General features: G+C 49.7%; 1 protein-coding gene across 1 annotated transcript in view; it reads left to right on the top strand.

The window, feature by feature from the left end:
- mdga2a (MAM domain containing glycosylphosphatidylinositol anchor 2a) overlaps positions 1-12,500 on the top strand; it is a 37,745-nt gene that overhangs the window by 12,901 nt on the left and 12,344 nt on the right. The window contains exons 2-6 of the mRNA XM_062396922.1: positions 6,111-6,250; positions 7,866-8,040; positions 8,289-8,485; positions 10,320-10,452; positions 11,383-11,655. Coding sequence (XP_062252906.1) covers positions 6,111-6,250; positions 7,866-8,040; positions 8,289-8,485; positions 10,320-10,452; positions 11,383-11,655 — 918 coding nt within the window. The remainder of the gene's footprint in view (positions 1-6,110; positions 6,251-7,865; positions 8,041-8,288; positions 8,486-10,319; positions 10,453-11,382; positions 11,656-12,500) is intronic.

Here is a 12,500-nt window from a genome sequence, read left to right on the forward strand (position 1 = left end):
CTCACGTCCAAACAAAGACAGGAGAGAAGCAGATGTTGTCCATCACTGTCTCTGGCTGGGTGTGTTGGACCAGGTGAGGACTGAGGAGACGACTTCCTGCTCGTCCAGCTGCTGTCTCTGTGCTGCTACTGGAGTCCTCACAGCTGGACCACCTGGTGTGTGTGTCTCTGTAGTTCCATGATGGGACTCTGTAACGGCGTGATGGGACAGACTGTCACCCACAGCTGAACTGGTTTGATGAACAAGTGACCAGGTTGTTGGTTTTATTCTGGGACAGACCACACACTTTGATCCATCCCAACTATTTGAACTGATCCTGAGCGGACGAGGATGAGATGATTGACCAGCTGACTGTGGATGTGGAGAGCATCAGGACCATCAGCTGTGAGGGGACGACCGGTCACATGGACCCGTGGGAGACGTTTCCCGTCCCGTGAGAGGATTGAGGCCGTTTGGAGAATAATACACAGCTGCTGATGTAAGAGGTCCGACGAGCTGTGCAGAGCGTTCAGCTGAGGCCACCAGCTGCTGCGTCCTGAGGCCTGAGGACGTGTTTCACTCTACATGTATGACCCTGCATCAGAGTCCAGGCTCTTCTCAAGTAGTTATTAAATCACATTTGTCTATTGTCAATTAAACATGGTGAGCAAGTGTTTGAACATTAACTCGTTCACACCTGGTTTGGTTCAGAGCTTCAGACTCTTCAGTTCAGTCTGAACATCAGGAGTGGAACGGTTCCTCAGAGCAGAGGAGGAGTTCTGGGTCTGGATCAACTGAACCTGGTTCTGTTGGTTTGCAGTGAAAACACTTTGTTGGAGAGTTTGGACCAATCACAGGAAGTAGAGACAGAATTAAACAGTAGAAGAAAAAGAGGAAGAAGAACATGAAGAGAAGAAGAAGAAGAACAAGCAGCTGCATCTTCACCTCCGACGATATGACGTTTGAACCACAAGAGCGTTCATTAGGTGCATTTGAACTAGTGTGGAGAACTGTAGAGCTGTGGAGTACTGTACTACTGGAGTACTGTAGTATTGTGGAGCTGTGGAGTACTGTAGTACTGTGGAGTACTGCACCTGAAGGTGCTGATGCCGTCATGTTGTTAACACAGAAACCAAATAAAGCCTGATTCATGTCTTCATTCAAACAGACGCACTAAGTCACCGCCCCCCCTCTCTCTCCAGCTGTGTGTTTCTGTGCTTTGCTCTCGGTTCCGGCTGCTTCACTCCTCCACCTCCGCTGTCCCCGTCCCTCTCTGTCCATCTCAGCAGACATGATGTCCTCACTCGTCCCCCGGTCTGCTCCTGAGCGGGGGTGTGAGTTATTTGGCGTCGCAGCCGGACGCTGTGATAATTACAGTGTGAGCAAAGTGACAGTGTGTGTGATCAGGGTCAGTGGGGGGGGGGGGGGGGGGGGGGGGCTCGGCTCTCTGCTGCACGATATAAACCATATAACCACATACTAAGAATGAAGAGATGATAACAAACGTCACATTATTATTTCTTTAAATATGTAAAGACAGATAGTAACGACTCCTCGAGGCTGAAGACCACGTGACTCAGCCCCCCCCCCCCCCCCCGTTCTGGAGAGCCTCCATTCCTGAGCAGTGAAGGTCCGAAGGGACAAAGAGAACAAGCCCACGAAGCCAGGATGAGCCGAGCTGCAGAAAGAGCAGCTGCTCAAAGAAGCTGGGGACGCATAGTAAGAGCGGGAACGCGGTAACGATCACAACTTTGTGATGAAGATGCGTCCCCTGAGTTATGACACAGCTTCATGTGACCGTCAGGGCTCCTCACAGGTTTGTCTTTGTTGGATATCTAAATGCCCTCTTAACCAATCAGAGCTGTTCACCACACATTGGACGGTGGAATAAGTCTCCTGAGTTCTGTTTGCTGGTTTCCATTCATCCTTCTGCCTCCTACGCCTCATTACATATGCAGAAGGAGCTCCGTTCCGTCAGCCAATCAGAGATCTGCAGTTATTTTTAGCCGTTCCACTGACGCTGCAGCTTCTCTAAGAGAATCTCACTCAGAAATAGAGCGAGAGAGCTTACATAACACAGAGAGAGCGAGAGAGGATGTAAAAATCTTTTTCTTTGACATGAAATAAACCAGAGAAGTTAATCTGACCTGAGATCAGGGACAGAGACGGTAGATCTGGCACAGACAGTGGTATTAATATTTAGTTTGGTGTCTGTCTGTCTTCTCTCTGCACTCTTCACATAAATAAAGTAAAAGCAGAAGAACAAACTCTGATCCCTGAATGAAATCTGACTTCCGACCTGAACCCTGAACAAAGCTGCGCCTGTTGAATTTCATCTGTTTCACACCAGTTTACTGCAGTTCTCCTCCAGTTCAGTGACGAGCTGCACTGGTACCAAACCTGTAGCTCCTCTCCTACCAGTTACCAGTTCAATGGTTCCTCCAAGGCCCGAGTTGGGACATCCGGAGGGAGCTCGGAGCAGAGCAGCTGGTCCTTCACGCTGAGGAGTCCGGGGGTTCAGGCTCTGATCCGGGGTCCTGGAGGATCTGATCCGGGTCCTGGAGGCTCTGATCCGGGTCCTGGAGGATCTGATCCGTGTCCTGGAGGCTCTGATCCGGGTCCTGGAGGCTCTGATCCGGGTCCTGGAGGCTCTGATCCGTGTCCTGGAGGCTCTGATCCGTGTCCTGGAGGCTCTGATCCGGGTCCTGGAGACTCTGATCCGGGTCCTGGAGGATCTGATCCGGGTCCTGGAGGCTCTGATCCGGGTCCTGGAGACTCTGATCCGGGTCCTGGAGGCTCTGATCCGGGTCCTGGAGGCTCTGATCCGTGTCCTGGAGGCTCTGATCCGGGTCCTGGAGACTCTGATCCGGGTCCTGGAGGATCTGATCCGGGTCCTGGAGGATCTGATCCGGGTCCTGGAGGCTCTGATCCGGGTCCTGGAGGATTCACCCCTCAACACCTTCCTGGAGGACAGAGGCTCATTCATGCAACATTTATGTACAAAAGAGATTTGTGCGTTAAAAGCTTAGTTTCCATTGTTGAAGTTTTATTCTCGTGACCGACGGTCGTATCCATGTAACTACTGACCCCCCCCCCCCCCCCCGCACAATACATATACTTGTAGGTACAGAGAGTACTGTGTATATGTGCTTCTTTTGTGTACACGTGTGTGCTTCCTTTGTGTACACGTGTGTGCTTCCTTTGTGTACACTTGTGTGCGTCCTTTGTGTACACGTGTGTGCGTCCTTTGTGTACATGTGTGTGCTTCCTTTGTGTACACGTGTGTGCTTGCTTTGTGTACATGTGTGTGCTTCCTTTGTGTACACGTGTGTGCTTCCTTTGTGTACACGTGTGCGCATCCTTTGTGTACATGTGTGTGTGTCCTTTGTGTACATGTGTGTGCTTCCTTTGTGTACACGTGTGTGCTTCCTTTGTGTACAAGTGTGTGCTTCCTTTGTGTACACGTGTGTGCTTTGAATCGCCTCTTGAGGCCACAGATAAAATGTCTTGAGCTGAATCTGAGGTTGAGCATCAGAGACAGTGGATGAGACTGCAGAGAGCAGAGCTGCTGGAGGATGACTCACACACACACACACACACACACACACACACGGCTCTACTGTACAGGCCCGAGGCTGACAGTGACTTGGTTCTGTGGTTAGAACTGGGTTTGGGTTGAGCCAGGGGGCGCTGTGTCAGAGGGATAGAGTGTGACTGTGTGTGCAGCTGGTTCTGCTTTAGGCCGGATCATCACTGAAACCAGGGATTAGACTAACACCTGGTTTAATGAAACACCTGGACCAGAACAGGAGGAGATGACACAGACGAGGAGCAGGTGTGTGTCTGTTTGTGTGTGTGTGTGTGTGTGTGTGTGTGTATTTGGTGACATCAGCAGTGTCATCTGAGGGAACAAAGATAAAAAATTAAAAATCTAGAATCTAAAAATAGAAAAAGAGAGATAAATTAGGACATCCCTCCTCCTCTCCTCTCCTCCTCTCTCCTCCTCTCCTCCTCTCCTCTCCTCTCCTCCCCTCCTCCCCTCCTCCCCTCCTCCCCTCCTCCTCTCCTCCTCTCCTCCTCCTTTCCTCCTCCCCTCCTCCTCCTCTCCTCCTCTCTCCTCTCCTCCCTCCTCCTCCTCTCCTCTCCTCTCCTCTCCTCTCTCCTCCTCTCCTCCTCTCTCCTCTCTCCTCCTCTCCTCCTCTCCTCCTCTCCTCTCCTCTTGTCTCCTCCACTCCTCCTCCTCTCCTCCTCTCCCCTCCTCCCCTTCTCCTCTCCTCCCCTCCTCCTCTCCTCTCTCCTCCTCCTCTCTCCTCCTCTCCTCCTCCTCCTTTCCTCCTCCCCTCCTCCTCTCCTCCCCTCCTCCCCTCCTCTCCCCTCCTCCCCTCCTCCCCTCCTCCTCTCCTCCTCTCCTCCTCCTCTCTGCTGTGATTCCCAGTTCAGCCCACAAACACCACAGGTCACAGAACTGTATCTCACAGATGATTCAGGCGGATCAGACAGAAATAGTCGATGTGTAGAAATAGGATGGAGTGGTGACTCTGAGTCACTGTGCTACTCACATCACACCTGACTCCAGATCAGGGTTAGTCGTCCTTTATGTGTCGCCTCCACCTGACGCTGCTGACAGTTACACATTCATTTCCTGCTGCAGCTCATTTGTAATCACACAACTGAGACTGGAGCAGAACACGTCTTCACGAGGGACTGACTCCAGAACACTTTGACTCCTCCCTTTAAGAACCTGTGAACCTGGTTGAGATTCACTGATTGCTTGTTTGGTTTTGAACCATCAGCTCTCGTTTCATCTCCTCTGATGAGAAGGTTCATGTTTCAGGATGACTTCCTGCCAGCAGCAGAGGGACGAAGCAGCTCAAGTGTCAGCTGGTTGATTGAGAAGCTGATTCCACAGACTAATATGAACCACGTGGCTTCATGTCGACCCATAGAACTGTGAAGAGGACATGAGTCTGATCATGGAGGTTGGAGGTCTCATGTGGAAAACCTTCTTATAACGTGTGGATCTTGCTTCGTGTGAGGTCATCAGCTGGTACCAGTCGTGTGGATGTTCTTGAAACATGATGAGGTCAGAAAGCTCCACATGTCTTCATCTGATTCGAGGACTTAGTGAATCAGAACACGCTTGTTACATGTCTGTGTCTTTTCACTCGTGGTCCCAGGGAATCAAACAGTAAGTCCTGGATGAACTGATCAGACTTCAGGGCTCAAAGGTCAAAGGTCAGGTCAGGGTGCCCTCATGTAACATTTTGGTTATTCTAGTCACTAAGTTATGAAACTTTCTCTCCCTCCATCAAGTTCACCAAACTTTGAATCTGTGAAATCTCAAGAACATTAAAAAGCAGACAAACAGGAAGAGGCAGCGTTGGAGCTCTCAGGCCACAGCAGCAGGTGGAGAACATCCTGGAGCTTCTGAGCTGAGCAGCTCTTTGACCAACACTGGAGCTGGGGCTCGTTGGACATCATGTTCTCTGGGCTGCAGGTAAAGATGCTGAAGTGTCTGTTGGACCAGAGGAGTTCCAACAGATCGACAAACCGCTCTCAAACCATTAGACCCAGATCAAGGCTCCGTGGGAGATCGCCCCCCCGACCAGCTGCAGAAGGTCCCGGTGCTCGTGTTCAATCCACAGGAACAGGAGGTCATATTGTTTGGGTTCTTTATGATACAGGTGCTAAATTGTCTCGGCTCTCGACTACTAGAAGCAATGAAAAGGTACAGCCCAGCTATGGGCACTTGATGCACAGCCCCCCCGCAAAGTAGCACAGGGAAGAGTGGCGCCCAATCGGACGGCGGGTGTAATACTTAAAACAGCTGGTAGAACGTGATTGGTCAATAACGAGGGGGAGTCGCCGTGGTTTAGACTTGGTTCTCCCTCGATGGGCCTGGTCCCAGCCTCTTATCAGACAGGTGTGAGACCCCCCCCCCCCCCCCCCCCCGACCAACACACTGCATTTGTCTAGAGTTCAGTTCCATTGCCATCTCCACAGACACACACACACAGACACACACACACACACACAGATCTCAGTCTCAACAGATGTCGTGTTAGAATAGATGAACCAACTCATGACTCACATGTTAACTCAGTGTGTGTGTGTGTGTGTTTACTCCACAGCGCCCCCCACAGTGCGGATCGTGCACTCAGGTCAGGCCTGTAACGTGGAGGAGGAGCGCTACAGCGAGAGAGTTTTCACCATCAGAGAGGGAAAGACTCTGGAGCTGCAGTGTTTGGTGACAGGACACCCCCGACCTCAGGTAACCCCCCCCCCCCCCCCGGACCTGGAACCTGGACCAGGACCAGAACCTGGTCTGAGAAGAGGGCACATCCTTATCCCTCTTCTCCTCTTCCCCCACCTCTCATCTTCCTCTCCACCTCTCTCTGGGCTGTCAGTCAGTTGAAGCTATAAATAGAACAGCTACTGGCACAGTCTGAATCCACACACACACACACACACACACACACAGACACACAAACAGACACACACACACACACACACACACCACTGTAAAACGTTTTTTTCTTCTTCTGTGCGTCACTGCAGAGCTCAGCTTCCTCTGCATTTTCTCTTTCATTCCTTTCCTTTTTCTTTAACACCTCCATTCTCACTCTCCCTCTCTCCCCCCTCTCTCTCCCTCACTCTCTCCCTCTCTCTCTCTGCCTCTCTCCCCCCTCCACCCCTCTCTCCCTCTCTCCCTCCCTCTCTCCCTCCCTCCCTCGCCCTCTCTCTCTGCCTCTCTCCCCCCTCCACCCCTCTCTCCCTCTCCCCCCCCTCTCTCTCTCTCTCTCTCCCCCCTCTCTCCCCCTCCCCCCTCTCTCCCTCTCCCCCCCCTCTCTCTCTCTCTCTCTCCCCCCTCCCCCCCTCCCCCCCTCTCTCCCTCTCTCCCCCTCTCTCTCTCTCTCTCTCTCTCCCTCACCCTCTCTCTCTGCCTCTCTCCCCCCTCCCCCCCTCTCTCCCTCTCTCCCCCTCTCTCTCTCTCTCTCTCTCCCTCTCTCTCTCTCTCTCTCTCTCCCGCCTCTCTCCCCCTCCCCCCTCTCTCCCCCCCTCTTTCTCTCTCTCTCTCTCTCTCTCTCTCCCCCCTCTCTCCCTCTCTCTCTACCTGCAGCACTGAAACGTATTGACATCACAATCCAGTGTGTTGTGTTCACTGTCTCCAGTGATGTGTGTGTAACTGAGCAGTGAATGAGTGTAGTGCCTCCTGAGCTCGGCCACAGCGTGAGGAGTTGGGACTGGAACCAGTGGACCAGTGGTTCCACAGCTTAACATGAACATGAATCCAGTTACAGACTGGTCCTTTATTTCCAGTGAGCGAGGACGTCCGTCCCTCCCATCAGCTGTTTCTGTGCGTGTGTGTGCGTGTGTGTGTATGTGTGTGTGTGTCAGGGTACAGAATAAATAGAGAACATCTGCTGATGGAGAAAAGATCTTTATTTCGTTTTGAGATTACAGTGACAGTTCACAGACAAATGAAAACTTTATGTTTTCACCATCCTCGTGAACCGGTCATTTCCTGAACGTCTTGAAGGAATCTTTTCAAACTTGGTCCAAACATTCAATTGAACTCAAAGATGAACTGATTTGAATTTGAAGGTCAAAGGTCAAGGTCACTGAGGCCTTGACGAACAAATTGCTGGTCTTGTGAACGTGATATCTCAGATGCTCCTTCAGGAAATGTCTTCATGATGTTTACATTCAAATTTTGAGGATGAAGGTCAAAGGTCAAGGAGTGTGACCTCACTAATAGAAGTGCAGGGCAGTAATCCTAGTCTCTAATCCTAGTAATCTATATAGACTCTACATTTATTGAGTACATATCCATAAACGCAGCCCAACATTCACGTGTCTAACAACAGTTCCCCCCCCCCCCTCAGATTCGCTGGACTAAGACAGCGGGCGGAGCCTCGGAGCGCCAGGGCGACGCCTCCCTGCACAACGAGACTCTGAGGATAGAAACCATCAGCCGCCACCAGGGGGGGCGCTACTACTGCAAGGCTGAGAACGGACTGGGGTCACCGGCCATCCGCTCCGTCCGGGTCGACGTCTACTGTGAGAACACACACACACACACACACACACACACACACACACACACACACAACATAACAACGTGAGCTTCAGCCAATCAGAGGCAGGAGAGAGGACACACACACTGCAGCAGTGTTTAGATGTTAAGCTGTGGGATGATCCTCTGTGTGGTTAGAAACCTGCTGCAGGAACTTAGAGAACGTCCTCTCTACCGATGATGAGCGTCAACCGGTCATGAAAGGTGTGAAGTTGAAGTTTCTGCTCCTCAGACCTGGACGACCCGGTGATCACCGTCCATCAGAGTGTCGGCGAGGCGAAGGAGCAGTTCTACTTCGAGAGGACGGTGTTTCTACGCTGCGTCGCCAACTCCAACCCCCCCGTCCACTACACCTGGAGGAGGGGCCGCAGCGTGCTGACGCAGGGCTCGGACTCCGGGGTGGAGATCTACGAACCCTTCTTCACACAGGTGAAGCAACACTCAACTACTATTACCTTTACTAAAGTAACTGTTATTACTGTAAACGTAAAGTGAGTGAAAACGTGTTTCTTCAAATCATTTGATTCTACTTTCTAATACAGAGAAGTTCAGTGTTCAGACGTCTCTCTCTGAGTCTCACTCTGAGTCTCACTTCTCACGTCTCACTCTGAGTCTCACACTGAGTCTCAGCCTCTTGTCTCTTGTCTCACGTCTCTCTCTGAGTCTCACTCTGAGTCTCACACTGAGTCTCACACTGAGTCTCACACTGAGTCTCACTCTGAGTCTCACACTGAGTCTCACACTGAGTCTCACTCTGAGTCTCACACTGAGTCTCACACTGAGTCTCACTCTGAGTCTCACACTGAGTCTCACTCTGAGTCTCACTCTGAGTCTCACACTGAGTCTCACACTGAGTCTCACACTGAGTCTCAGCCTCTTGTCTCATGTCTCACGTCTCACACTGAGTCTCACTCTGAGTCTCAGCCTCTTGTCTCTTGTCTCACGTCTCACTCTGAGTCTCACTCTAAGTCTCACTCTGAGTCTCAGCCTCTTGTCTCAGCTTCACACGTCCAAACCTTGATTATCAAGGTTTATGTTAACAGATGAAAACTCATCTGTTAGAAAACAGATTTTTCTTCCTCCATCTTCTCAGTTTTTCTTTGTCAGAGTTTTTATATATATTGATATAAATATATGAAAAGCAGCAGCTTGTTATATCCAGAGTTTGTTTTATGAGGATCAGTCATTGCATGTAATGTTTCATCCCAATAAAGTTATTTGTTTTTATTATTGTTATTATTATTAATAACTCCACACAGGGATAAGAGGAGCTAAACTCTCAACACTAATGATTCAGACTTCCTCCTGCTTCCTGTCTCGTGTTTCCCAGTAAATGGTAATGGTAATGGTCAGTCCTCACCCTCACAGGTCACCAGTGGGAAACACCCAGTTCAACCTGCTCCTGTGGGTTAAACCTCAGCAGATGGAGATTCCAGATTTGCAGTGTTTTGTTATTTTTGGCAGTGGTTCAGATTTAATTTAGAGCAAAGGCAAGCCGGCCAATCAGGGGCCAGTTAGCGTGTAATACCAGAGATAACATTCAGAGCAGATTTCAACTGGGAAGCCTTCAGCTCGTGAACTTGTTAACCCCCCCCCCCCCCCCCCAATCCCTCCTCATAATGAGGAACTTATCTCCTCCTCCTCCAGAGCCAAAACATCTGTGTCCATCTTTACACAAACATCCTGTTTAAATGTCCTCTCATCTCATCTGTCCGTACAACGGGAGGAAGGAGAGATCTGTCAGTTAGCTGGAGAGGAGAGAGGGAGGGAGGAGGAGGAGTAGAAGAGGAAGAGGAGGAGAGAGAGGAGGAGGATAGAGAGGAGAAAGAGGAGAGAAGAGGAGGACAAGAGAGAGAGAGGAGGAGGATAGAGAGGAGAAAGAGGAGAGAAGAGGAAGAGGAGATTAGAGAGATCTGTCAGTTAGGAAGAGAGGAGAGAGGGAGGGAGGAGGAGGAGGAAGAGAGAGAGAGGAGGAGGAGGAGGAGAAAGACAATATGTTAAAGAGAGGCCTCACAAGAATAGGAAGACAAAGTGTGTGTGTGTGTGTGTACTTACTAACACTGAACTGGTCAGGACCAGTAGAAGTCATGGGGACCAGAGCTCAGTCCTAAAGAGACTAACTAGTCCTGGTTAAGGTCAGAGGTCACGGGTGGGTAGGTTAAGGTAAGGGCTAGTCATGAACTGGTCCTAGAGATTTAGTTAAGGTTTTAGACTGTCCACAATGAATGGTGTGTTTGTGTGTCTGTGTGTGTGTGTGTTTCAGGGAGAGACAAAGATCTTGAAGTTGAAGAATCTTCGTCCTCAGGACTACGCCGACTACACCTGCATCTCCTCCATCAGGAGCGTCTGTGACATCGGAGACAAGAGCGCCCTCTTCAGTCTGAACAACAGAACAGGTACCCCCCCCCCCCCCCCCACACACACACATACGCACACACACAATTCACATTAACATTTTATAATATTAGCTTTATTTCATTATGTTATTATTATAATTATAGTTTATTCACTGTCTTTTAGTTGGTCATCTCATTTTGTAATAATAATAATGAAAATATGTATGTTAAGTAAAATCATGGAATATGTTTAGGTATTTAATATTTATAACAATTGTGTTGTTGTGACTTTGAGATCAGAGTCATTGTGTTCCCTTGTTCCCCTGATGAAGTCTTCTTCTTCTTCTTCTTCCTCTTCTGATGTCAGAGGATTTCTTCCTGTAGCTTCTCTCGTACCTGAGAGGAACAGTTGGATGAATGTGAATCATAAATAAATCATTTTGCAGCTCTGACCTGTACAGTAGATCTGCCTCCTCGCCCCAGGGGCTGATGGGATTTACATGATGTCAGCTTAACAGAGGTCGACTCAGCTATTTTTATCCCCCTCATTATTATTTCTGCATTTAGCTGCTTCCTGCCGCTCCTCACGAGCAGCTGCTGCAGCGAGCCGCTTCCTGCAGCTGGACCAGGAGCTCTTTTATTCACAAGATATTTAAAACCTTTTGGAAAATATATTTAATAATCTGCCATGATTCATGTGAACTGACCATGATCAGACTGAAAACCTCTGGGAACCCACGAAGGTCTTACAATAGAATAAAAACATGTAAAACATTAATTATGAATCTCAATGTTATAAATAAACAAACATCTGAACTTTAAATGTCAGGTCTTCATGAAACATTCCCAACAGGCGGCTGAAGGACAGACGCTGAGCGACCAGGGGAAGAGGAACAAGATGAAGATGAAGATGAAGATGAAGTTGAGCTGTGATCAATGATATCAAACTGAGTTTCTGAAAATCTCCTTTCTCCTCTCCCCCCCCTCCAGCTCCTCCCTCCATTAAACTGCTCCTGGACGACCCCCTGGTGGTGAACCTGGGGGAGAACATCACTCTTGTGTGCATGGCTTCAGGTGGAGACCCTCCCCCCACCTTAACCTGGGTGAAGCCCGGAGGGGAGGAGCTCCCGAAGAGGGGCGTGGTCAATGGAGGAACCCTGACCATCCCCGCCATCACTGTTGAAGACGGCGGCGCCTACAGCTGCGTGGCGTCCAACAACGTGGGAAGCCCCGCCAAGAAGTCCACCACCATCCTGGTCAGAGGTGAGACCTTCAAACTGAAGACCAGGCTGCAACTCATCTCCTTTCCTAACCTCCAATCATCTCCTTTCCTAAGCTCCCAATCATCTCCTTTCCTAACCTCCAATCATCTCCTTTCCTAACCTCCAATCATCTCCTTTCCCAAGCTCCCAATCATCTCCTTTCCTAACCTCCAATCATCTCCTTTCCTAACCTCCAATCATCTCCTTTCCTAAGCTCCCAATCATCTCCTTTCCTAACCACCAACTCATCTCCTTTCCTAACCTCCAATCATCTCCTTTCCTAAGCTCCCAATCATCTCCTTTCCTAACCTCCAATCATCTCCTTTCCTAAGCTCCCAATCATCTCCTTTCCTAACCTCCAAATCATCTCACTTTAGTTTGAACATCTTTATCCACACAAGGTTTTGGAGCCAGGCTATTGAGGGTCCTGGTGAGTGGGGGGGGCGGCCGAGTTCTGGACATATTGGTGTTTGTAAAGGACTAAGATATAACTACAGGAACACACACACACACACACACACACACGTAGTCTGTGTTTGTGTGTGAGTGTGTGTGTGTGTGTGTGAGCCACTGCTTCCACCTCAAGTTATGCAACAGACCTTTTACTGACACACACACTCTCTCACACAGACACACACACTCTCTCACACACACACACACTCTCTCACACACACACTCTCTCACACACACACACACACTCTCTCACACACACACTCACACTGGGTTTTGTTCTGAGGCGTTTGCTTTAATCTTAATGAACAAGGACAATCAGCTGCTGGCCTCATGAACTCAAGCTATTTATACACACAGACACACACACACACACACACACACAGAAGGGGGATT

This window comes from Platichthys flesus, chromosome 10 (assembly GCF_949316205.1).
Source record: "Platichthys flesus chromosome 10, fPlaFle2.1, whole genome shotgun sequence".
In the NCBI taxonomy this organism is placed as follows: domain Eukaryota; kingdom Metazoa; phylum Chordata; class Actinopteri; order Pleuronectiformes; family Pleuronectidae; genus Platichthys; species Platichthys flesus.